The sequence below is a fragment of the Leptosomus discolor genome, chromosome 8, assembly GCF_034619465.1.
Source record: "Leptosomus discolor isolate bLepDis1 chromosome 8, bLepDis1.hap2, whole genome shotgun sequence".
Classification (NCBI taxonomy): Eukaryota; Metazoa; Chordata; class Aves; order Leptosomiformes; family Leptosomidae; genus Leptosomus; species Leptosomus discolor.
The window spans coordinates 14193851-14221805 of NC_141398.1; the positions used below are offsets into that span (position 1 = coordinate 14193851).

Genomic DNA, 27955 nt, shown 5'->3' on the forward strand with positions numbered 1-27955 from the left:
CAGAGGCTCAGACATGGGACCCAGGTAAGGTGCAGGACAGAAGACTTTGCAAGGAACACTCATGTTTTGTTGCTTTCAGTTTGCAGAGTGAAATGCAATTAAAGCTTTACCCTGGATTTTGTTGACAGGGATTCTGTCCAGATTGTCCTGGGAAGTAAGGCTGAACTATTTCTATTGTCAATTTTCAGAACCTATCCATGCTTTAAAGAAGCATGTGGATGAGCTGGTCGTACATCTGAGCTTGTTCTCTTTACTAGGTGTCTGCCTTTACTTTGTTTCAGGATTCCCATGGAGCAGTCTTTTTGGTTCTTTTATGTAAACAGCTATTTTTCTTCTCTGGCACAGTAATAGCGTACCAAATCTTCCAATACAGTGAATTTTTCCTGCCAGACTTTATTTGCTTCCCAGATAACACACACACACACACACACACACACACCCCCTTCCATTCTTCCAAATAAACCTTTCTCAACCCGACTACAAACTAAACACTTATGCCACAGGAACGTGCGAATGTCCTGGGATTCCTTTTTGCAGCAGCGCGATGAAGACCGAGCAGCAACAGCTGTAAATGCTCATCACAGCGACCAGATCAGCCCAGTCCTCTGGTTTTGCAATGCAAACTTCCTTGCTCTCTTTTTTGGGGAACAACCTCGCCGAGCCCGAAGCCAGCTCCCTGTTCCTTTGGCCGCCCCCAGGGGCAGCCTACACCGCCGCAGGCCGGGCTGTTCAAAGGCGCTGCCCCTGGAGCGGAGGTGCGGGCGTGCCGGTGCGTTCCTGGGTCGGGATTAATTCTGTACCGGCCGGCGGCTGAGGATGGAGCTGCCGCGGCGGCAGATGTTTCCCTGAGGTTTGAGGATGTGAAAGCCTCCCCCCCCCCCCCCGCCCCGCCGCCCCTTTCGCCAGCGATGCAAGCGCAGAGCTTGGCACTGCGGCTGGGAAAGCCCCGCCGCTGACTTCCCCCGGGGCCGGTCACGGCAGGGAAGGCCGCAGGCGGCGCAGCCACCTCCGCCCCGCCGCCCGGCCTCCCGCCCTCACCGCCCGGGACGCGGCCTGTGGTAGGGCGCCGGGCTACCGCCGGGCAACGGCCGCCCCCCGGCCCGCCGCCCCCTCCTCCACCTCCCGCCCGCCCCGCCGCAGGCACCCCCGCAGGCTCCGGCCCGGGCGGAGGGGGGGCGCCATCGCCGCAGGCCGGTGGCCCCCGGGGCATCGGGCAGGTGGTGGCGGGGCGGCGCGGGTGGAGCCGCGGGCTGCCCCGGACCCGCCGGGCCGGGACGCGCAGCTCGGGGCGGCGGGCGGTGAGGGCAGCGCCGAGACCTCGCTGCCTCCCGCCCCTGCCCTGCCTGGAGCACCGGGTGAGAATCCCAGAGGTTTTCCCGGGGTCGCCCCCCCGCCTGTGTTTTTGCCCTCGCCCCCGTGGGTTTAGTTACGCGGTGATACAAAAGCAGCGCGTGTGTCGCTGCTCGTGTGAGCCCTTTGCACCCCGGTAGTTTGAAACTCGTGTTGCTCCTTGGGGCCTGCCGTTCCGCCGCGCCGGAGCTGTGCCCTCTCACATCCAGCTTTCCCTGCGGATTTTATTTCCCGTCTCCTCTCACCATATCCACCAGTGGGATTGAACTGCCTTTCCACGTGTGGACGTGCAGCTGGAAGCAGGAAAGAGAAAGGATTATCTAAGTAATTTTTTTTTTTCCTCTAAAAATGAACATGAGCGCTGGGGAGAGGCCCGTTTCTCCTTCCTAGGTACCAAAGGAGCTGCATGCCTGCGGGGGTGCAGCACCACGGGCGAGTTGCACGGGTAGGAGTAGCTGATAACACTGGTACTCAGCTGAAAGAGCAGCATCCCCGTGTTGAAGGCTCTGAGGTGCAGAAATAGTTCGGTGGTAGGACACCAGGACTGTGCATTTCTGCTGTACTAGCGCTGATCTCCTATCTGCTGTGCGCGAAATTGCAGCTCTCGGCCACCACCGATTGGGAAATTCAGTTGTACAGCCTCTCTCTCTTGGGGAATGGCCTGGAATGACAGCCTCTGCTTCCTAGGCAGGTTTTGAAATCTGACAGTAGTAAATCATGTGGGCTTTCCTACAGAATTAAATTAGATTATTTAATTTGTACATTAGTGTGCATACGTGCCAGATCTTCTTATTCCAGGACCTGGTTAGGATCAAGTTTCACCAATTCCTTCAGGAAGTCAAGGTCTGTTTCCAGGAGCAAAATCCGAGGTGAAGTTCAAAGTTATACTCTCTGACAAAAAAGGGAAAGCCATGTGCAGTGTTTCAGTAAATATTCACCGAAACATCACAGTATTTCTTTTGTCTTTGGTTGTAGCAGGCATAATAGACATTGTCCACTCCAAAAAAAAGACACAATTTTATTGCACTGGCGTGTTATTAATATAGTCTGAGTTCAGACTGGTGTAAAGAATACGAACCTTTTTCTTGAAGGATTTTTTTTTTTTTTTTTGCTTATGTATGCTGACAGTTTTGGGTTACGTGTTTTTTCCTTAAGTGAGTAAACTTTTTGAGGAAAATGTTGAGCATGTTTCTTAAAATGGCTTAATTACATTTGACTTTTATGAGCCATCTGAAGGGAGTTTCCATCTGACTGAAAAGACACATTTTTAACTTTAGCTTGCTATATGATAAGGAAAAAATCTCCTTTTTAAGTTATGAAATGTTAGTGGTGTAATTGTCAGAAAGGAAACATGAAGGTCTCCTAGAAAAACACAATATAGTTCATACTTCGCAGGCTTTTTGTCAAAAGGGTTAAACTTCACTGAGACAGATGAGAAACAAGTTCAGTTTCTCCTATATGACTTTCATATAACTAGTAATAGAAATGGTAATATTTCTGCACAGCACTTACCATCAGTAGGCAGCTTAGAAATGCCAACTGTAATTAAAATACTTGGATATAGACAAACACTTGACTATTAGCATGATTGAGCAAAAATAACTTAAGTAGCGTTGCTATTCATACACTCTTTTGGTGCAGAAATCTCTTTACAAAAATTATCTCAAAGCATAATTACTTTGAAAAAACTTTTAGCAATTACCATAACTTAAATAAATCTTTTCCTATCGCTTCACAGAATTTTCATTTCTAAATAAATGAATTGAAACAATGCCAATTGAACATTCTAGTAATACCGTATTTTATTAATTAATAAATTGATTGTTTAATTATTTAAGGCTCATTTTAAACTGTTTCCTGCCACTGCAATTTTCAGACCAAATGTAATTTTCTAATGAATTATTGTGAAGATCATTAATTTTAAGATGAAAAGATTCAGAATAAAATATTTTATGAAATAGTAGATATTTTATGAAATAGTAGAATATACTCGATGTGAAGCAGGTTTGAGCAGGTGAATGGCATTCCCTTTCAACTCAGCGGGCACAGGACCAAATGCTCCTTTGGTCAGTACTGACCTACCTGGATCCTCCTTCGGGCAGGAGGTGGGAAGGGACCCCTGTACCTGGCACTGACCAGGGAGGAGCAGGAGGGGTTGTTCGTCTGTGCAGGTACAATCCACCTGCTACTTCTGATCTCGAATTGAGACTTCCCCCTGTAGGCAGAACCCCTTAGAAATAAGTGAGCTCAATTTCTCTGTGTTTGTGTAGAATTTATACATCTGCCAGGTAGATTCTAAATGCATCAAACAGGGTGTTACCATTTTACACTTAAATTTAACTCACCGCAGGATCTTTGGCCTGTTTCGGTGGCATAAATTAGTAGTAAAGCTGTTGAATTTTACTCCATAAGATTTTAAAGTCACCCAATCAATCCTCAGGTAACATAGATACTTTATATGGCAAATGTACCCTTGAATTCCAGTCTTTGGGAATGGGTTTTCAGGCAGCTGGGGAGTTTGATTCACCCTGGACTTGGGGGTGAATTACCCTGAACTTCCATGTGTCTGACAGTGGTGTAGAACTATTTTTCTTCATCTGTGTTCTTCTGCAAGAGGAACTGTTGGTCACACCTCGCATTACGCCTATAAGAAATACAAGACAATGAGGAATAAGACCCTGTATATTTCTAGTGCATTGGGCTGCTTAAAAAACTTAATTTGAGGACTTAATTAAGAAATTCCATTTATTTCTTTGAAAAATGATGGAAACAGCTTTTCCCGCTGCTTGTTAAGTGCAGGTTCAGATTGAAGGGATGGAATAATGTATTTAATTACTTTAAAATGCAGTTTAAGTAGTTCCCTTGTCTGTTAGTGTTTTTTGTTGCTCTTTCTGTGGGACTTAATGACCTCTTGATACTTTTTTTTTTTTTTTCCCAATGAAAAGCATCTTTGCATCTTTTTAACCTGACCACATGCACTCTTAAAATAAAGAGTGAGAATGGGAAGATAATTTGTGCTGGACATTGCTGCAGGAAGTGCAACCTAAATTCCAGGAGGAGAGTAAAGGAATTCGAGTAGGAAACCTGAAAAAAGGCTTGAAAAAAATGTAAAACGCAGTGTAGAAAGTGAGGGAAAGAGTGTCTGAGAGTTGGAATTCATATGTGAACAGAAACATTTACTGACTGAAATGGCTGCTATGCAAGTGAAATGTGTGTACACACGAAAAAGCATTTAAGCTGACTTCCTCCAAATCTAGCACGCAGTATTACTGACGATACCAGAACAGTTAATTGCAGAAGTTTTACATTATCTTCCTTCAGTAACTATATTGCTTCCACTTTTTTCTAGTTATTTTAAATAACCAGTTCAAGAGCTCCATCTTCGGGTTTAAGTTATTATTGGAGAGAGATACTGCATTCGCATTGATTCAGCAGTGGCTAAACATCCCAGAAAGTTAAGCACGTCTGCTCATACCTTGCCAGTGTGCAGCGCTTAACTTTTCTAGATGCATTTGTTCAGTTGCCTTTTGATAAACTATGAATATGTTTTGTATAAGATTGTTGTTTTCACTTTTTCTCTCAATAATTTATTTGGTTTTGGTGGATTATGTTTTTCCTTTCCAATTATAATACATAAATCAACTTGACAGTTCATAAAATATTTATGGACCATGTGAACAGATAATAGTGGCACAAGGAATTTTAAAACAGGCCGGTTTTCAGGTAGGATTTATAATTTGCTATAAATTAGTGTGCTTTTATTAAAATCAAAGCATATACTGATTTTTGTCAATGGAGAATCTGATCATGTTCTTTTGGGAGCTCAATTTTAGTGAAAAATTAGTTTTGTTTCTGCCAGTAGAGCAGAATTCTGAAACACTTAACATAAATAGTGCAGTGAGAAAATTTTAATCCATTTTGTTATTTCAATAAAAACTCTCCAGTCCTTCAAGCAGGTTTTTGCGGAAAATGAAATTACTTGAAAAATTTTGCTCCTCAAAGTTATGGAAGTGGTACGTAGTGAAGAAATACTGCTGTTACGGTTTGAGCCCACCCAGCTGGCAACAAAGCCCCCTGCAGCCGCTCGCTCACCCCTACCCAGTCCCCTGAGGGATGGAGAGGAGAAAATACAACCAAAAGGCCCGAGGGTTGAGACAAAGGACAGGGAGGGCTCACTGACCGGTTGTGGTCACGGGCAAGAGACAGACCCGACTTGGGGAAAACATCAGTTTAATGAACAACCACCACCACCAAGGACAATGAGAAATACAACTAGGTCTTAAAACCACCTTCCCCCCACCCCTCCCATCTCCCCGTGCTCAGCTCTGTTCCCCCTTCCCCCCAGCAGCGCAGGGGCAGGGAATGGGGGTCACAGCCCGTCCGGCACAAGGGGTCTCCGCTGCTCCTTCCCCCTCGGGCAGAGGGGCCCTCGCAGCCCTCCCCTGCCCCACCGCGGGGTCCCTCTCCCGGCAGACAGCCCTCCACCTACTGCCCCAACGCGAGTCCTTCCCGCGGGGCCGCAGCTCCCCAGAACCCCCCGGGGCGGGTCCCTCCCGGGGCTGCCGCCCTCCCACCGACGGGCGGCTCCAGCGCGGGCTGCCTCGGAGCCGCGGCTGCTTCGGGCCCGGGCCCTGCTCCTCCGGCCCGGGGCCCTCCGCGGGTGCAGGGCGACCTCTGGGCCACCGCGGGGCTCCAGGGGCTGCAGGGGCTCAGCCGCCACCCCGCCGCGGGCCGCGGGGGAACCTCTGCTCCGGCACAGCTCCCCCGCTCCTGCCTCGCTGACCCGGGGGGCCGCAGGGCTGGCTCTCTCACATCCCCCTTCTCTCTTGCTCCCACAAAAAATGAATCTGCCCAACAGCTTTTTTCCATCTTAAACAGGGTTATTCGCAGAGGCACCATTGGTCTGGCCTTGGCCAGAGGTGGGTCCGAATTTGGAGCCAGAAGAGGCTTCTTGAAGCCTCTTACAAGAGCCACCTCTATAGCTCCCTGCCCTGCTACCAAAACCCCACCACTAAAACCCCACCAGACACAAACCCAACACAATTGCAAAGTAAACTAAACTGTTAATCACAGAACTCCATCATATATGAGACTACTCTTATGATTATCTATTTTTTTTTTTTTCTCAAGCAAGTTTTTATTTCTTCCCACTTTCTAAGTATTTTCGATGGCTACTCTGCTTACATTCTGAAATGACAAGTACAGACAGTTCTTTTAACTTACCTTGATTATCTTGTCCTAATAGCTGGAGAATCTGCCTTGCTTCCGTTTTCCATAACAACACTTTAGAGAAGTACAATTACCATTTGTATAATAGATGGGGTGAATTGATGATTTCCCATTATTGCTTAAATCAAGATAAATGAAAACAAAGCTGCCATTTGACCCCATCTCTCTCATTGCCCCCAACAAATGCCTTAATCTATAAGCAGTTTACCAGAGTATTTGTTGTTGCTTTTAGTTTTTGAAAATTGAACCTAAGTTAGCAACAAGCGCTGATCTGGTGCCACATAATTATTTAGCTGATCTTCATAAAATAATTGCTACTGATGATATGTTCAGTATTATGTTGCTGTCTTTTTTCGTCAAGACTTTCTATTCCTTTGCTATTTACTTTCTTTCCCAGGTTCCCCAAAAGAATTAGAAGTCACAAGCATACCTTAACTCCCAGTAACCCATGTTCTTTCCAAGCAGGAGGTGGAGACAAAGAACACAAAATGCTGAGAGGTCTAATAGCCGTTGTTATCTTTCTGCTGGCTTCAGTTCTGTGTCTCTGGAAACTCTGTAAAAGAAACTCAGATCTGACTTGTACTAGAATGCCCACCTGAAATACACTTCTGTTTTCTTTCAGAAGCCTTGTGTGCTTGCAAAGCTTTGCAATCTTTATGAACAGGTTTCTAATTTCTATTTAAAATAAATGTAAATTAAAATAACCATAAAATACCTTGTATTTCATTTCATGGGGAAATTAAGAAAATAACAATCGTGACAGAACCCAAGTTCATTACTTCATTAATGATCAGTGTACACAGTGATTGACACCCCATCTGAGGGTATCGTAACAATGCAGCTAAATTCTCTCCTCATTTTGGGCAGTGCTTATCCCCATTTTCCTCATTATGGACAATCTTAATCTGCAATGTGACTGTTCTTCTGCAAAACATAAATTTAAATTTAGTTTTCAATATATTTAAGTGCTGTTTAGAATAAGGATGCTCTTTCTGGTATCAGGCCTTTGCCATTTTTTTTTTGTTGCCTTAATGATAGTCATGCGTTGTGTAAGGCATTAGGCAGATTTTAACGTAATATCAACTGAAGAACAAGTCTGTTAAAGGGTGAAGATTAACCTAAAGTATGCTCCTTGCTTTTTCAGATAAATTAAATAGTTGTATTAATGTAATTGATTTATCTTTTAACAGTTCAGCCCTCAAAGGGATTTTTAAGAAGTGCAGGGCTAAGAAAAAATAGCTTAAAAATGGTGGGATCTGTCGTATTTACAGGTATTTTTCTTTAAACGTGATGTAACAAATTGTAGTGAAAATACTGTTTTTACCAAGAAAAGGCCCTTCTTTATAATGTCCCATGGTGTTGAATTGTTTTAAATGGTTTTAAGTGGTTTAATTAATAACTATTCTGTACTGACTTGTGCATACTTAATAGGCCATCCCACAGAAAATGTTTCTGTTATTGGAATTTATTTTTTAATAGATTTTTTTATTCTTACTCACAATTTTTATGAAACCAAGATAATTATTTTCTGTAATTATAACAATAACAACGTTCTGTGTACTCTTCCACCTAGGACTCTTGCTACAAAATACTGCTTTCTTCCACTGTAGGTATCCTGACTTTATCTTACTTATTGTGTAGACAGAACCTGAAGCTTGAAGTTTATGTTATAGTCTGCAACAAAAATTAAGAAGAGTTAATTGCTTTCTAAGTTAAATCCATCTAATTCCAGAATATAATACTATAATTTTCTTTTCTCGTTAAGCAAAACAATTATTGGAAAATCTGAAAATTAAATTAAAGAGCAGGCTGTTCCTTGTTGCCATGTATTTACTCATGTAAATGCACATTGCCTGCTTGGTTTTGGTAATACTCTTCCCCATGATTTTCTTCATAGTCGTCTTCCAGTAAGAGCTTTACTAGTAATGTATCTGTAAGGGATACTTCTGTTGTTTGGGGGGAAAGCTAAAAGACAACATTTTCTGTCCTTTTTTTGGTACAAATTCTTAGACATACTAGTTTTTGTGTAAAGGTGAAACAATTCTGGGAAATAATTTGTTTTTAAAGGTTTCTCATAGTAGTTTATCTTATAATATTATTTAATGTTAATTAATGGCTCTGAGTGGTCTAAAGGTTTATCCTATTAGTGCACTTTTTCTCTCTTCTGATTCTGACTCATGTCTGTAAACATGGCTACTACTTGAATGGCACAGGGCAATTTGAAAGTCAGAAGGCAAGATTAAAATGTTTTATCCCAACTCTGTTTCTAAGCAATTTAGTATTAATAAAGAATGTTTCCACCAGGTTTGTCTCCAGTGTTCTTTTGAGATGCTGGGCAGCATCTCTATTTTGAGGGTTTTTTTCACCAAAATTTGGTTAAATACAATCATGCACTTTTACAATCCTGCAGTTCAAAAAATACCTGACATAAATGTTCTTTTTTTGGATCAGGATCTAAGGTAAATATTTTTATAATGGAGAGAATATGAACAAATAAGAAAAATAGCAAAGAACTTTAATTAAAAGAGTAAGACTTTATTTTGAAAGCAAGAAGAATAAGGTTATACCTGGTAGGTATTTTTTTCAACCATTATTTTCTATCAGATGCCTTTCTGTATCCTGTGATACATACTTACAAAACTGTCATGGAAATACACAGCGGTGGGACAGAATTTACCATCTTGGCAGGTTATGATAATAATGACACCATAATTTTGTTACTTTTTATTACAGGTATGTATTTTTTTTCGTATTGCTATAAAATAGAACAAGGGAACCTTGGGGAAATAAAAACTAAAATGTGAAGTGGCAGAGACATGCAATGTATGCAATTTTGCCCCAGTAGACTACTACTGAAGCCAGTTGGTTAGTAAATTTTGAGGAAAAGTATTAAGGATTTGCAATGGAAAAAGACTAAACATATTGGCAATTGCATTAATATGTAGAATGGATATTAATTTTCATGCTTCAGGGTTAAAAACTGAAACACTACCTGTAAATGACATTTATTTCTTTGATAAACTGTTGTACAATTGAAAATATATATTTTGCTGTTTTCTGCAGTATAAGCTACTGTAAAAACCTGATTATTAGCTGGGATTGACATATCTACTATCTTAAGACTACCAAAATTATGAACTTATTCTTATGTGTTAATTGTTATATCTAAGTCTTTATTCTGTTTGAACAACTTAATACTGTAATGTGAGTGTAAGTGGCTTTTCATTTTTTAATGAATGCGAACAATCATGCTTGGAGAGGAGAGAAACCAGTGGTGGCATTACCGCCAGTTGCCATAATGGAAAAGTGAAACCTTTTTCTGAGCATTAATCCTTTCCTGCAACAAATACATAAACTGTTTTCCATTTGTAGGGCATCTGAAATAATCACTGGTATGATAACATTGTGCTAATTTGCTTATTTGATTCAATTTTAATTATTAGTCAGATTCTCCACATCACAAACACTGTAGTAGCTGTAATGTTTTATACTATTTGTAGCTTTTCAGTGGCATTAGGGTAACCTGATATAGAGCATGGTATATTCAAGTGTAGACCTCACTAGAGCATAAATATCTAGCATCTCATACATCTGAAGAGGACAAATGCTTTGCAGAATGTCAGTGGGAAGGAAAATAAATTTTACACACTGAAATCCTGCGTGTTACGGAAGTGATTATGACTACAGCAATTGTAGTTTCTAGAAACGACTGAAGACCTATAAGCACCCGTGTACTACCAATCACACACAAGATATACACACCTGCTTTACTGGGGAAAAAACTGAAGTAAATCCTTACCTTACTCTGTTTCCTATCTCATTCTCTGAATTAAACAAAAGGCAGCTCACCATTTAGTGAGCTACAACACTAAACGCTTTTTAAGCAAATACATTGTGCACTGGTAAAAGGCAACTGCTAACAGAATGGAACCAGCAAGCTTTCAAGGCTGAGTATCCTGGACCAACATACTGCAACTTCACTCCCTCCATGTGTGTGTTGGACACCAGTTGAACACTGCAGAAGCCCGTGCTTGTGAGAACCTCCTAAGGGACATAATCCATTCGGGAGGATGTTACAGTGCACTGTGGTCCTTGTTTACACAACCAGATAAGCCTAGAACTGGGAAGAATTATCTTTTATTTTCTGGAGAAAACAAACCTGCTGTCTATTCAGTATTTCATTTTGATGTTAGAGTTAACAGAACCAGTCCCAAAATTAGAACTCCATTCCAGATCATTGTTGAACCACTCTTGAAATTTATATAGCTAACTGTTAGGACACCATTGATAAACACTTGATGCTAATGATAATTTTTTTTTCAGTCAACGTTTATATCAAGCTGAATCACAACAGTCCATGTATTTTGTCTGTCAAATCTCTGTGAAACTTAAAACTGATTGATCCAATATTGCAGTAGAATGGACCAGATGGTGGTCTTTCTTCAGGGATTTATTTCCTTACATGTGGCCCTGCACCCTCTCCCCTTCTCCCCTGCTGCCCCCAAAGAGGCATGAGGGTTATAAAGGTGGGAATGTAAATGGAGAAATAACTGAGGATACACTGTGAGTGTTTGTATGTATATCATATAAATTAATTTTCACTTTTCAGAACGAAAGGGGTGGGATAACCAAACTAAAATGCATTTGCAGGTCTCTGTAGAGAATGGTGCCATCTCTAAAGAGTCCTAGATGGTGCAGAGCATGTTGGATGCAAGAGAGGCTGAGGATGACTTTCTTTTGGCACTGAGACAGCTGGGAGCATTCTGCAAGGACAGAATAATAGGATGATAGGCAGTGTGATCTAGCCCAACTGCCTGCTCAGTGACAGGCTACCTTCAGATATGAAGTTGCTCAGGGCCCTGACCACTTGAGTTTGGGGAATCTCTATCCTTGGAGATTTTATGTCTCTTCTGTGCAACCTGTTCCTCTTTTTTGTCTTATTTTCAATTGTAATTTCCCTTATTGCAACTTGCCATCATTGCTGCTTGTCCTTTTGTGGTGCACCTCCTAAAAAGTAGGGATTATTCTTCCCTGTATCTCCCCTTAGGTAGTGAAGGACTACAATTCCCATGTTAGACTCTTTTAGGGTAAAAATCCCAGCCTCTTGTCCTATGCTCCAACTCTCTAGTCATCTCAGAAACCTTCCTGTTGACGTGCTCCAATCTTTTACTGAGGAGTTAAAACCAGGCACAGTGTTCCAGAGTGCCCAAATGAGTGCTGAGTAGGGAGGGAATAATCACTTCAGTGATCCAGTATACCTGCTGGATATACTGTGGCTAATGCATCCCAGTACACAGTTAGCCTTCACTGCTGCAAAAGTGTGCTTCTGATTCATATTCAGTTTAAAATCCACCAGGACTCCCAGGTTCTTTTTCACGGTCTTCTCCCAAGTCATCTGGTCCCCAGCAGCATACGTTGCTGCTCTTATTCTGTCCCAGGCGCAGGACTTTGCATTTGTCACTGCTGAACTTTATGAGGTTTCTGGCAGGCTGTCTCTCTAGTCGTGCAAGTTCCCACTGAATGGCAGCAATGTCCTATAGTGTATCAGCCCACCCACCAATTTGATGTCTCTTGCATACTGGACAAGAAGGCATTTAGTCCTGTGGTGTAGGTCACTGGTAAAGATGTTAACCAGTTCTGGTGCTTTTATGAGCCCTGAGGAAAGCCCTTCATAACAGGCTGCTAGGCAGACCAGTCTTCAAAATGAAGATGCAGACAGTTTTTCATCCATCTTGTATTCTACTCATCTAGTCCACATGTCCATAATTGGGGTACAAGGATGTGATGGAGGAACAGAGTGAAATCCTTGCTAAAGGCTTTCAGTGTTTATGACATCTGCTGCTTTCTCTTCATCCTCAGAGGCAGTCATTTAATTCCAGAAGACACTCAGGCTGGTCAGCCATGATTTGCCAATGGCAATTTGATGCTGCCTGTTCTGAATCAGTGTCTTGTCATTCAAGCATCTGGAAATGAATTCCAGCAGGTCTGTCATCTTTGCAGGTCCTGAGGTGAGGATGGCTGAACTGTGGTTCTCTGGGTCTTCTTCCTTGCCTATTTTTACAATAGATGTATTTTTTTGGTCTTTCTGGTCATTGGGGATCTCATCACCATCAAAGCAGACAACAGTCATTAATCACTCAACATCCTCAGATATATCTCACTCTGGTTTATAAACTTTTATATGTCTAGCTCATTTAAGTAAGTCCCTAAAGCTTCTCTCTCCCTGTTGCATCTCCCCTAAACTGTGATAGAGCCTGGGGCAGGGCTGGAAAGCAGCCCCTGCTAGGAATGAGTGAAACAAAGCTGGCACTGAGTACCTCAGAGTTTTCCATGTCATTTGTCACTAGGTGATTCAGTCCCATTCAGCATGGGGCCAACATTTTTACTGCCTTTCCTCAATTGCATGTGTTTCTGTCGGCCCTTCACATCCCTTGCCATTTCAGCTTCTGGTTAATATGCTTGTGGAGAATTTAAGCATTCTTTTTCAGAAAGATGCCTCTAATGAAATCATTGTCCTAATCTGCTAGTGTGGCATGAAAACCCCAAATCATTGTTTCTGCTTGGAGTATGTTGGGCTACTTGTATGTACGTTATTTTTCTCATACAATTAGGATTGCTTAGAGATCATGACCGGTTCATCAGCAATATCTTTCCAATTCTAAGCAGGGAACCTGAGTTCTGTTCTGTTTCCTTCCGTGTATGTCTCATTTACCCTTTAGTGTAATTTCATTTTTAAAAAGAAAATAAGCATTGTGATGAATTTATAAAGCTGTTTAATCTCTTATTTTAGTTTACAATTTAGATTATGAACCATTCATCCTTTTACAATGGCAGTGTTTCCAAATCCTATTTGCTTTCCTCTTAGTCTATACTAGTGTCTATCAGAACTCTGTCATTGGTCTTATATTTTCATGTTACACAATCTGAAATACCATTTAGACCATAGCGATTCTTCATTCTTAATCCTCTACATGTCAGCCTTCATAGCAGAGCATTTCACATTTATATGGTATCTAACACTACACTGTGTTTTTGCTCCGAATCTGATAACGGACGTTGCCCTCTGAATTTTTATCATTCTTTGCCTCAAAGTGGTATAGGTGGTTTTGCTTGTACTTAAGCCTGTGGGCGATGGTGTTTTACATGAAACTACTAATTTTCCTTGGGATGGATATATTCTGGTTAGCTGGGTGTTCTGCATTGTAACTGATATATTTTGATGCCCAGTCTATGATGCGTGACAGACACAGTATCGAGTATATGGTCATGTGTTTAAGTACTGAGCTTAATCTGATCAGACAGACGACAACCTCCTGATTCACAATTAACAAAAATTACCCGTTTCACTCCTCTGGCTTCTGTTTACTCAGAAGTCTGGAACAGAAAACCACGGAGACCTCAGACTTCTTCCAGTTGACAGGTTTAAATCTCTTACAGCAGATTGCATCAGTAGTATCCCAAGTTGCTATGCCAACCTTGGTTTACTAGTGAAAAAGCTATGGTGGCAGGGGTTCTTGGCTTGGTGGTAACTTCAGGTGTACTAGAATCAGCAACAGGCAGGCAAAAAACCATTTCGGTAAGAGAAGAAAACTTGTGTTTTCCTGACATAACTCTACAGGGAGAGAGGTTTTAGAAAAATTATTTTTAAAAAGTGGTAATGAGAGGATTTCAGCTTTAGCCACTAGAATTTTTGGGTAAATACTACAAAGATATTTCTTAGTATTCTGGGGCTGTTGTCACAATCTTTTTTTTTTTTTTTTACTCAAAGAAAGTATAAGCAGGCAAAAAGCTATTTAAAGTTTCTAGCTCATGAAATGTTTGCTGTGTAAAAGAATCTGATCACTTGGCCTCCTTTTAGCATGGGTATAATCCTCTCTAAGTGGTAAAAATTATCTGAGTTTTGGTGTGACAAGTTAGTCTTCTAATATCTATCATAGCGAATGTCCATAACAGTGGGAAATTAGGATTCATAAACCTTGCTTGACACATTATATCATATTTGTCACTGTGGTTCTAAGAAAGAAAAAAATCCTTTCAGTAGAAACGTAGAACTGGGAATCGAGTTTTAGGAAAGACTAACAAAATACTGCTTCTTGGAACATTTCAAAATAAATGCAATTATTTAAGCATAAAATCTGTAGGAAGAGAACCTGTCTTTCGTTGTACTATCTGTCATAGTTAGAAAAATCAGATACTCTTCCAGGCACACCAGGCCTTGACACACACTCTGAGAAGGGTTTTGTGCCCCAAAAGCCTGTCTAGCTATATACATCAAACATCATAAGTACAGTAAAAGCTCACAAATAGCAGTAAACACTTTTCTTTCTGTAGCCATTAAAAAGCAGTTCTGGTTCTCGAACAAGCAGCTTTGTTCACAGATAGTTTCAGTCCATTTATGTGCAGTTGAAAGAGTAATGAAACATTAAATACTGCACAAAATGTAATTTAAAATCGTTACAACTTTAAAATTAGCAAGTCATTTTTCTTCACTTTACATAGTGCCTCTTTTGTAGTAAGATCTGGAAATTGTATTTTGAAGTTTTTAAACAGTTGTTGGGTTGTTTGAGAGTAAGAGGTTTTCAAAATATCAAGTGGAGGAAAAAAGCTTCAAAATAATTACTTCTTATATGCTGGATCTTAAAGTTTATTGCATAAACCAGAATTTTTTATGGTGTTCTGAACAGCTAAGTAGAACAGAAAAGAGAAAGCATTTCGATCTTTATTTCCAAATGGAAACATTGGACTAGGCCTATTCTAGTTTGGTGAAAATGAACCTAGGAGTTTGGATTTACAGGGAAGTTACTGCGTTTCATACACACTGCCACCTAATGTACACATAGAAAGAATATTTGTGTCAGAAGACTGTGACTATCTTTTCAGAGGGCTGAAAAAAGTGTGTACTATAGTTTTGTAAAAAAAAAAGCAACTGACAGACTAAATACCTGCACTCAACCTCTCAACTGCAAGCTAAACCCCAGACATTCTAAAACCTACTATTGATATATGTCCTGGTTTGGCTGGGAGAGAATCCCAGCCCAGCCATGCCAGACAGGCCATCAGCAGTTCCAAGTCAGCCAGGGCAGCTGACCTGAGTGAGCTACAGGGGTAGCCCATCCCATCATGGCATGGTCATTATAAAGGGGGAAGGTTGGCTGAGGAAGGGGAGCTCCTGTGGGGTTCTTCCTCTGGCTTGCCCCTGCTTGTGAGGATGGCTCTGCTGTTGCTTGTGACCACTGTGTATTCACTTGGCTGAGTATAACTGTGTACACCTTTGTTGGTGTTAGTGCTGTTTCATTAAATCTGTTTTCACTTCAACCCATGGGTCTCCTCTTCTGTTCCTGATTCCCCTTCCTGGCTGGCGAGGGGTCACTGGGTGATAGAGCAACTGTTACAGCTTAGCCCTGGATACAGGCTAAATGCAGACAGTATTTCAAACAGCTCTTCTGTGGAGAGAGAAGGAAAGAGAATCAGAAAAAATGTGAAGCTGTTTTTTAGATGTGTATATCTGTATATTCATGCTACCCTTATAACTGATACATGACATACTTGCTTCCTGAGAGACTGTCCTGTCTGTAGTCCTGCCTTGACTACAAACCAGAGCATGTTTCATTCCTAAGAAACTTTTCAGGTGAACAAGTTTATTATATACTGTGTTAGCTTTTGTTTCTGTGCATATATAACTTCTCACTGTATTTACCTATTTGGACATCTTTAGGTATTGCATATTTAAGTTTGAACATGCTCAGTAGTTTAATCTGAAGACAAGTATTTATGATGTGGATTGGTAGCTGCTTCTAAATGTCTGAAAAATCTGTTTCTGAAAAGCCCATTGGCCGGACTCTACTGTGATATATATATATATGACAAAATTAATTTAATCAAAAGCTTAAATAATTTCTTGAGGAACATAGTTGTCCTACACCCTCCTGCCAAGTATGTAAAAAGATGCACTTCAATAAAGCTATTTTTTTCCCAATATCTTTCATAAAATCATATGCCAGGAAAATCAGCATGCATCTGCAGTTAGATGTTAGTTTGAATAAGAGCGTGACTTTGAAGTGAATTGCTTGATTGTACCCATTACCACATTTTGTTTGGATCATGGCCTGGTCTTTGAGTGCACAAAGTGGATTCATTTTGGATGAAGCTATTGGAAAGGTTTGCTTTAAGAAATAATGTGCTCAGTCTGTAAAACCAGATTAGGACTGGTCTGAAGTAAAAGCCCTAAGATATGTGTGGTCAATATTGGTTACTACCAGGCAGTTCATTTAATGTCACTTACAGAGCCATAAATGAAGCTTAGTGGCTGACTGAGAAACTGGTGAATACAGTTCTTTTTTAAAAAAGAAACATAAAACATAATGAAATGTAACAAATTGAATAGACAGTAATACTTAATAAAATTAAAATAGTATGATTTTAAGTGGAATTATTCCTTGAGATTAATTTTAGCACAGCCATTTGGATTTATTTCACACATGTTAATGCCTTAATTATTACCTGATTGTGTTTAAGTACATATCATTTAATGATGTAGTATTTGTACCTTATTCTTTCCTGTTCTGATTAAATTTCCTTCTGTCAGCAGGTAAAAGGTCTTTGATAAAGTGAAAGATTGTAAATGCAATGTCACTTATTCATTACTAGCTCTCCTTTTCTTTATTTTATTCTTGTGGAGATGTAGGCAAGAGTTCCTATTGCCTTCAGCAGGAACTATGTCTGCTCTTGAATTCAAAATGCATTCCATTGCTCATTCAGAAACATGGTAGAGCACAATAACTTCCTTAGGCCAGGAAGGAGGGTGCTCAGCAAGCTCACTACCCTGGACTTCAGGAGAGCAAACTTTGGCCTCTTCATGGGATACAGCCCTAGAGAGAAGAGGGACCCAAGGCAGCTCCTCCAAGCTCAGGAGCGATGCATCCCAATGAAGAGGAAGTCAGGCAAAAAAGCCAGGAGGCCTGCATGGGTGAACTAGGAGCTCCTGGACAAACTCAAACAAAAAAAAAAGGAAGCCTACAGAGGGTGGAAGCAAGGGCAGGCAGCCTAGAAGGAATACAGAGAAACTGCCTGAGCAGCCAGCGTTCAGGTTAGAAAAGGCAAGGCCCTGATAGAATTAAATCTGGCCAGGGACATCAAGGGCAACAAGAATCATAGAATCATTAAGGTTGGAAAAGACCTCTAAGATTGTCAAGTCCAACTGTCAACACAACACCACCATGCCCACTAAACCATGTCCTGAAGTGCCACATCTACATGTTTTTTGAACACCTCCAGGGATGGTGACTCCACCACTTCCCTGGGCAGCCTGTTCCAATGTTTGACCACTCTTTCAGTAAAGAAATTTTTCCTAATGTCCAATCTAAACCTCCCCTGGCATGACTTGAGGCCATTTCCTCTTGTCCTATTGCTTGTTACTTGGGAGAAGAGACTGACCCCCACCTTCAAGTACGGACGGTCTCTAGACCCTTCACCAGCTTTGTTGCCCTTCTCCGGACATGCTCCAGCAACTCAATGACCTTCTTGTAATGAGGGGCCCAAAGCTGCACAGAGTCTCAGAAAGTACTTTTTGATTTCTAAGTAGCATTTGGTGTTTCAGAATTACTTCCGTGAAGAAGTAGGTAAAAGCTTATAGTATAAGGAGTTAAATTCACATGTTATCAGATAATTTTATTCTTAATATGGCAGCTTACTCTAATGTTACGTTCTGGAGAGCAGTTGAGCAGCTTGGTTAACTATTTCCCAGGTCTTCACCATAACATGTTAGTACTAGTCAGTTCGTAAGAGTCTGTGGACCCATGCAAGTGGATTACTGAAACGTAACGATACTTTTTCTTCAGTCCTACTTGAAGTCTTCCTTTGGTTCTATGTGCCATAGGCATTCCCATGAGAATGTAAAGGGTTCAGTGGGTGAGGGTCAGGAACTGATGTGTTTGTGCAGGGGGTGGGAAGCAGGAAAATCTTTAAAAGCACTAGATCTTGCCCTGATTGATTGTTCTTGAGAGAAAACTTGAGTCCGCTGCAGGAATAGTCAGAAGCTGGAACTGCTAGGGTTCCTGGATGACTTTTAAAACTGGAGGCTTCATAAAAGCATAACGGCAGGCAGGTTAACTAAAGAGGGAGTAGCTTATTTCTTTTTGAAAGGATTCAGATATTTATAAATCTGGGAAGAGTCCAGAATTATACATTTCCTTGCCATTAGAATTTATAAATAAATGACAGTCCCATAAAATATTGAAGTATACTGAAAATTAGATATAGACACGCAATATCTATAAGAGGACAAGCTCTGTGATTTCTTCAAAACATAGCAAGTTAGACATCTGCAATATGGTAAGAAGTCCTAAATACTTGCATCAGAACTGACTAGAATCTTAAATGGGTAAATAAAAAAAAATAATGTTGACTTAATTGACTTTTCTTTTATAAACAGATTGTGGTTTGTTACAGTTGCTTCCTTAGACAGAAAAACACAACAGTCTGTCAGCAAAGTGCTTGTGATGTGTCTCATAGACTACACAAGGTACAGCAGATGGAAGAATAAAAAGGCAACTAACATAATAAACTACTCTCACGATAAAGTATAGTAACATAAGAATGAGACACACTGTAGCAAATTAATAAATTGATATAAAAGTTTTAGTGGATATAAAATTTGTATCAGTTAAAATTGCTAATATTCTATCGCCTTTATGGACAAGGCAGATCCCTATTGGTCTATATAAAAGATGGTATGTTAAGAGTATGAAAAGTGGCAAGGCAATTGGAAAACTTTGAACATGTGCTGTCTTATAAATATCAAACATGCTGTTTTGCAATGGGAATGCCTTTCCATCAATTCAAAGTTATTTTATTACTGATCTGGCAGAATTTTAGCTGCTTGATGGTGTTTGGCTTTTACAGTAGGGAACCAGAAGCCAGATTCTTGCTTACTAGGTTGACTTCTAATTCAGAGGTTCAGAAAGGGGAAGGGAAGTACAGGAGGAATACCCAGAAACAGCAGGTATGGAAATCAGGCTTTGGGATTCCAGTGGAAGAGTGAGGGAGTCTAAAATAACATTGTGCTCATTAAGCAGCTTCCATCCTGTCCACTGAAAAAAACCCCTAAATTTGTGAGGAAAAATCATGATCAAAGTTCATCTTTTTCATACAGACAAGAGGATCAAATTAAGAAAGCATGAATAAATTTAGTTTTGCCAATTTGTGTGTGTACTGAACCTTGCAAGCCTATTAAAGTGGGTTTTTTTTTCCCTTTCTTTTTAGCTTTATGTATATAATTAATCCCTGTATACACATGAAGGACTCTCTGGATATGAGGCATTGATACTTTTTACTGTTAGACTTTCAGATCACTAATGGGACTATTTTTTTTACATATTTTATATATTTTAGTTAGAACTCACATTTTTAATTTTAACTACTGTGACTTAAAGTCTTTAATATTCCAGTGGAAGGTACTTCATAAAAAATGACCAAAAATTCCAGAGAAAATAAAGTATTCTTAAAAATAAACATTGCCTTTGGCTAGGGAGGTGGAGTAGATGAGATGGAATAGAGCTCCTTTGTACCCTAGCATTCTGTGCTTCTGGTTCTGCACTGATCGAAAGGAAAGTTTTTCCTATCTAGGACTGTATTTGTGCAAATCTTTCTGAGTAAGGGAATTAGTCTTCCATGATTATATTTGATTGATGTAATAATAATCCTCTTATTTAACTTGGCTTCAGGAGACCTTTGGCGTTTCTTTTTATTGAACAGAAATAGCTAATAAAGATGTCTGAGAGAAAGTGGACCTAAGTGATAGTACCTCTGTAGATGGGAAAGCTGCAAGTCTGTTGATGTTGGGCTACAGATGTCCAAAGTAGGCAAAATTGCCATGGATTAGCTTTTAAAGTTCTATTTGTATAATCCTGAACACTTTCAAAGACATTGCATTCATTGATCAAGGTTTATCCAAACTAAACCAAACCTATCTATGAATATCAGATTGTCTTCCTGTTTCCATTCAGCTACAATCAAAAGATTTAGTTGTACATCCTTTAAATCTTGATCCTAACTCATACTCACATTCTTTTGTCTTTTCTTGTATTCTGACTGCTTTCCATCAAAGATTCTGAAATAATATTATTTGTTTCCATTTAGGCAAAACACCTTATAAAGACATTTTCTAAGCAACAAGTGGGAGTTAGCAGGAGAAGTTCTGAACTGTTGCCTGAACTACATGACATGGAGTACTCTACAAATGGTGTGGGCTGACTGCTGCTACCCAGGGTATGGAATGAATGCTCTGATGCATCCAGACTGTCCAGAGTGGTGGTGTGGTTAAGTGACAAATTAATTTATCGTATAACGTATTAAATACTGTTACAATGGGTTTTGTTCTGATTGAACTCAGTACTTTGCTATTTATAAAATTGCTACACCATACTTTTTTGGGCTGTGATCCTGTCAAGTCTATCAAGGTGACCAATACTGTATCAGCTTAGTACTTGGGCAGAACTTTTGTAAGACCTTGTTGATTTAGGTTTTAAGCCAGACCTACAACTTCTACGGACTGATTTAAATTAAAATCAATCAGACTAAGTTCAGACCTCTAAATAGCAGTGGGGTTTTTTTGGAATTAGCATAGAAAATCTGTAATCTGGCAAGGTATGTTTCCAGCGCTGTTTTACAGTGGGACAATTATTTTTGTTCTTAAATTCACAAAAGGGGGCAAAATACTGCAATGCTTTAATCTAATTACAAACATAAGTGCTACCTTCCAGATATGAGTAAAATAAGAATAATAGATAAAATAATCTTTCTGTATAGCTTTGCAAAATAAAATTAAATTTGTTAAATATTTGTGATCCATTTGGAAGAATAAGGAAGAGGGGAATGAATTCTGGTAATTTTATTTTTGTCAATCCTCATATTAAAACGAGCGGTATTACCCTCCTTAGATGCTAGGGAGTGGATTGGTGTTTGAGAGTGGCTTTGCCAGACTGCATTTTGCTGAAGAAAAGGCTATCCATACGATTCCCGAATATTAAGCCTGAAGTCTCGAGGGAACAATGGGAGACAGGACACATAGAGAATAAATCTGTAGTCAAGCTTTTGACAGAGGTGATTCCCTACAGACCTAGAAATGGTGAAAGAAAACACGGGATTACATATTGAATGACAGTTTGCAGAATGGAGTAAACCTTGAAAAGAAATTATAAGAATATGGAAGAAAATAGAGACAACTCTAAAATTGCAGGACATGCAAAATCTTTCCGTATGTGATTGTTTTTTCCAATTTATTGTTTCATCAGAAGGAACTTAAAATTTTTGGTCTATGTCTTCCAGCAAAAAGTGATAAATACCTGGAAGGGACATCTATAAATATCAAATTTATTACACGTATTGTAATAGAGAATATTGTTGCACATGATTTCAAGGAAAGGTACATGAAAATCAAGTTTAGAAAATCATGTTGTCTTTAAGATGACATGTTTTGTACGGACTGCAGTTTTGTTTTGGGCTGTGTGCCAGAATATCTTAACCCATCCTAAACTAATTCATATTCCTTTTTTCTTCAAAACACAACTTTCATCTTGGCTCTAGTGTCTGTTTAACATAAGTAGTAAAAATTAATACTGTTTTCTAAGCTGCCATGCTCCTTTACCTCCTGCACTAGACGGAAACACTACATAGCCCTACACCAGTGTCAACCCAAAAAGCTGATCCCTGTTCAGCTGTGATTGTAACAGACACCTCTTTGGCAGATACAGGGCCAGGCTTTCACATCTGAGGTACCCAAGAATCTGAAACAGTCAGTCCTGAAACTTGACTGATTACTGCTTCCCATAGTTGGGGATATCATTCTGTCAGCATGCTCAAACACGCGCTCTTTTCCCTAGTTGATCTCTTGGTAAAATTAGTAATTTCCTTTCCCAGAATCCAAAACACCGTATCATAGGTAGTAAAATGGAAAGGGTCCTTTGCTTATCATTCTGCCTCAAGGCAAGATATGAGCTTCAGTTATTCCTGACAGATGTGTCTTGCATAATCTTTAAAACCTCAGACTACATACTCCCAAGCAAATAAAACTCAGTACTGTACATTCTCACCATTGGAAAGCATTTTTCTAAAATGTTTATATAACTTTCCTTGATGTAGTTTATACTTGTTACTTCCTGTTCTGTCTCAGTAAATCTGGAAACAATTCTGTTTAACTTGAGCTTTGAAATAGCTTTTGTATATCCTAGAAGACTCTGACCATTTTATTTTTCTGGCATTGTCTTCATTGAACTAAACCACCTCAAGCTCACTCTTTTTGGTTGTCTGATAGACCTCTGTTCAGCCAGATTACTGTCTGCTACAGGTTCTCTACATTTGTTTTCAATGCCTCAAACTTCATGCAGTAGTTCTCAGGAGATCATGCTAACACGGGAGACTTAGTTGTGATTTGCTGAAAACCCTAGATCTGCTACTGTAGGAGTAAGTCAGAGGCCTTTGGAAGCCGGCCAGGCACTGTTGCATTGAGGAGGAACGAGGAGAGAAGGGATGGAAAGAGTTAATAGGATTCAGGCAGTTTCTGCCCTGAGCCTTGAATACGAGTAAGGAAAGGTAACAGGGAAGAAGACAGGTGCGGACCGTTAGATATGAGAGGAACATGAGCCTCCAAAATAGCAGCCAATGAAACGTAGAGAATAGGTGCATGGACAGAGAGTAGTAACCAATTATCACGTGTAAAAGAGCGCGTGGACAGTGTGCGTACGCTTAGCAAAACTATGTAAACGCAGCTTTCTGATAATAAAGAGTCTTCGATCCATCAGACCGGAGTTCATGCATCAATCCCCTCATCATGTTACTTCAATAGAGGAAAAAAAAGCATTTTCCCTATATCTTTGTTAGTGGGGGAACTTTTTCCAAAACATGCATTTACTCATAGAAACATTTTGATAAATACATTTCCATGGAAGTACAGCAGAGTTCAACTTCTTGAGTTATCTAGTATTTCCCCTTGTAGTTGCAGGAACCAGGTTCTGTAATCCAGTTAAAATACTTAGGTATTTTAAAGGTCTGTTTTAGAACTATTCGGGAGTTTTGGTCTCTTTAGCTACTCTTGTTTTGTAGTTAGAAATCAAGCTTTCAATCTAAATTAATTCATGGAAAGTTCATACTCATTTTCCCTGATGGGGAGAATGCCCTTTAGCTTAAGTAGATTTTTTTTTTTTTGTCTCTTATTTTACAATCAGAACAAGTCAACTACTTTCTATCTGCTTTTGTAAGAGTTTGCATTCAGCAAACCTGTATCTCACATCCCCTAGTCTGCGTTTAATATTCTTGCACGGGGGTGACTAGAATTTAACATGGTATTTTAGATGAGCTCTTGTCAGTGCCTTTTGTATCATTAGCACTTTTCTTTTTGGTCCTAAGAACCTCTCTCAAATATTGTAACAGTACCACACTTCCCCTTTTCATTGTGACTGACTGTGCTCACTGTCCTCTTTAATCAAACAAACATACAGGCCTTTCTCATTCTTTTATTTCTTCCTGCCTATTTAAATCTTGTTGTTATTCACAGCTTCCCCCAGTTTTGTTGTCAGCATAGTTCATTGGGACTTTTTCTGACAATCTAGTTAGTGGAAATATTTAGTAGTTTGTCTAAGAGAAAGCTCATGAGTAATCCTTTTTTTTTTTTTTTTTTAGCAATTTCTCTCCAAATTTTATTTCCCTTTTAAGCATTATTCAGTATTTTTTAAATTTCATTCTAGTGGTAGTCTTCTGTGGTTTTATTACATTTGTATGTGCTGCAATATCAGGTGCTTTCAAATTAATTACATGTTTATCTTCATTGTAAAACAACATCAAATAGTATTACTTTCTGCTTACCTGCATGTGTTTCAGCTTTCATTCATGAAACCTTTACATAGTATAGAAGTCTGATCAGGTGTTCTGCGGTTTCTTGGATTCTTTTTTCCTTTTCTGAAAGATTTATAATACATTTCTTACCAGTCATAGGGTATCACTGCAGATACATTCCAAACCTCAGATTATCATCTGTGTTACCCTTTCATGGCCAGTTCTATTCTGGAACATGGAAACAGACGTTACTCAGACTTTCTAATTTAAGTACATTAAACTTTGAATAGTGTGACTGTTTCTAGTCTCCGTGCCTTGATAAGGATATGACAGAATGGAAAAGGTTGTGGAGTAGGCCCAAGAACATGGAGAAATAAAAACCCCTATGTGTATCCTCGGCAGGTTTCATAAAGCTACTGTATTTTTACTTCTCATACAGCAAAATGGATGTTCAGTTACTCCTGTTCTTTCCTCTATTTTTAGAATATCTAGTTTCATGAGGTGTTCTAGAGGTTCTGGTTCCTCCATGCTGTTGTGCAGTGATCGGTGAACAATGCATCATTTATTTTGCGCTGCCAGCACACAATTTGTGCGCTAAGCATAAACCTTTCACTTCACAGAATCATAGAATGGTGGGGGTTGGAAGGGACCTCTGGAGATCTAGTCCAACCCCTTGCTAAAGCGGGGTCACCTACAGCAGGTTGCACAGGACTGCATCTAGGTGGGTTTTGAATATCTCCAGAGATGGAGACTCCACAGCCTCCCTGGGCAGCCTGTTCCAGTGCTCTGCCATCCTCAGGGTAAAGTTTTTACTCATATGCAGTTGGAACTTCCTTCCGTCCTCCAGTTTGTGCTTGTTGCGTCCTGTCCTGTCACTGGGTGCCACTGAAAAGAGCCTGGCCCCATCCTCTTGACACCCGCCCCTTAGATATTTAGAACTTGCTGCATCACCTACCAATCTAAACCTCCTTGCATTAATTTTCTTCCCCACGCTTCAGTCTCATGTTCTTTTATCATACTATATCCTAATTTGTTATTTCCACCTCTGCTTTTATATTAAAATGGCATTAAATATTGAGCTATTGTCTTGCCTTCTACTCCCATTTTGTAGTCTAGCTCTCTTTCTGAACTAGTCAATTAAACATGTTAACCTGACTAGTCACTATGTGGTATATCTATCTTTAGAGAAATCTTTTTGGCAGAAGACACTGGTGGTAAAACATATCAAAACGTATCAAAATTTCATCAGGTACCAGATAAGCCTCAGGCAGAACCCGTTGCTGAGTGGTTTTGTAGAGGCAATGACTTAAAGACACAGAGTTACTGCTGATTAATAATTCCATTTAGTCTTCTGACTCTGTAAAGCAGTCTTGAACAAACAGAATTGATGAGTACAAACATCTCAGAAATTATTTAATATTATTTTATCTTTTTTTTTTTTTTTTTTTTCTGCTTTTAAGTCCCTGTTTTACGTTAAAGCACATTATTTCAGGATAAGTTAATTAAATACTTCGGTAACAGCTACATGAGCTATAATCCACCATTAAATTTTACTTAACACAGGCAATTGATTCACTTTCACACCATCAAAATTTCTAAATATAATTTCTCTGCTTCATAAATCTATTGTTTTGTTTCATTTTTCTTTTTTTTTTTTTTTTTTTTTTTTTTTTTTTGGTCAGATGCAGCTGTGAGATTAATACAGTACAAAATGTCATATGTTTCTTAGGGCTTCTCTGGAGAGACAATTTGATATCATGCCCTGTAGTAGCTTTATGAAATTTTTTTCCTGTATTATTATTCTGCAGAGCTTGATTTCTGTGGTATTTTTAGTACACTAGATACTGAATAGTCAGTTCTAATTTGGTTTTCTTTAGTTCTTTTTCACAGTATGGTGATTACTTGTGTTACTGAAACATAGTAACTTGGAAGTTCATAAGGAAATATATTATTCAAGGGAAGATTGAAACAGTCCTAAAAATCAGAAGAGTGGAAAATACTAGTTAGCTTATAGGATAAAAGAACCTATTAAGATGTGTGCATTTCAGTTTGTCAGGTGTGAAGTGGCAAGTATACAAAATGTGCTGTAAAGATAGAATATTTTCCTGTTTATACTTTCAAAGGGAAGGTATACCAATAGCAGTTTTCCATTAGTGAAAAGATTGAAATGAGTTAGGTTTACAGTTAAAGGAACTTTCCAGCAGCTGGTTAAATAACCTACAGGTCTCTGCTTCAGATTCCTTTCTCTTTTTAATGCTTTCAGCTAGAGAGGAACAGATGATGCTTCTGAGAAATAAACTTTTTATTCCATTGCAAGAGAAGCCTACATTGCTCCAATTAAACTGAAAATTCTGAAGGATTTACTAGAAGTGTGCCTATAATCTTCAATAAAAATAGTACAATTTTTCCTCTGGTACACAAGATGATTGATTTTTTCCAGACAGAAAGGTTAGAAAATGCCTTTAGTTACATGTATTTGTAAAGCTTTCTCTTTCCCGTAAAGCCATCTTGGTCTGCCTATACTAATGTACAAAAAAGGCAAGGTTTTGACACAGTCTGCAGTGGACTCCTCCTCTCTTACAAAATGAAAGACCTCTAAAACCCTCTTCAGTCAATAGCAGTGGCAAAAAATGCTAGGCAGGCTAGTAACAGCCACTGGGGATCGAGGGAATCCTGCCAGCCTCAACAAACAAGGATAAACCAAACCAAATACTGAAAATCCTGCTGGAGGTTTGTGCCGTAGTGACTATAAAGTCATTAAGCCAGGCGAAACCCAATAACCAGGTAAGTGCTGACTCTGCAAAAGAGAGGAAGGTCTTAATTGCCTTTGCATACTGAATATTAATGCTGTTAATTAAAGACCTATCCTAAAGAAAGGCTACCGTTGCAAATTTGAAGTGTGATTCAGGACAGTCGCAACCAAATAGCTCAAATTCTGCTTTCTTTCTGCCAAGAGATTACACTGAGTTGATCTTTGATGAAGTCATTCTGCAGATGACTGTATGGACTTCATCAAATGCCATAATATGATCCAACAGGAAAAAAATGTTTCATCCAGAATGCTTGTTCTGCATCATACACTGATTTCTGGTTTGATGTCTGACTCTTGCACTATTTCTTAATAATTACCAGAGCTTAGATTTCAGATTTGTCTTGTATTACTTATACAAGCAGCTATAGCAGTTTATTTAAAACACTATTGGATATAGACCATATTAAAATGTAACTGATGGACGTATCCCCTGCAAGCAAATGGAGTGAAAAGTGATGAAGAGAAAAATACAGTATAATAAATAGATGGTGTATAAAATATATACATCTTTTTCATCATCAACTAGCAGAATGCTGGAAAACCCCACTTTTTTCAAATAGATAAAGATGCATTCTAAACACTTCAAATGTAAATATTTTTTATTATTATTAAATTCCACATTTTTTTCCTTGCGTTTTGTCCATAGTTGTATGCAGCCCAGCATCATACAATCTTAGTAATGGAATTCACTGTCTTTGGTGCGACAGCAGTTTGATATATGGAGCAACAAAGTGCTAA

At 39.5% G+C, this 27955-nt stretch overlaps 1 protein-coding gene across 1 annotated transcript; it reads left to right on the top strand.

Moving 5' to 3' along the window:
* The first annotated feature begins 513 nt into the window (after positions 1–513).
* On the top strand, positions 514–27955 carry ZPBP (zona pellucida binding protein). The gene is given in 7 exon segments (XM_086469444.1): positions 514–769; positions 7770–7850; positions 10903–11105; positions 19010–19099; positions 20716–20804; positions 20806–20894; positions 27864–27955. Coding segments are annotated over 7 exon segments (900 nt in total).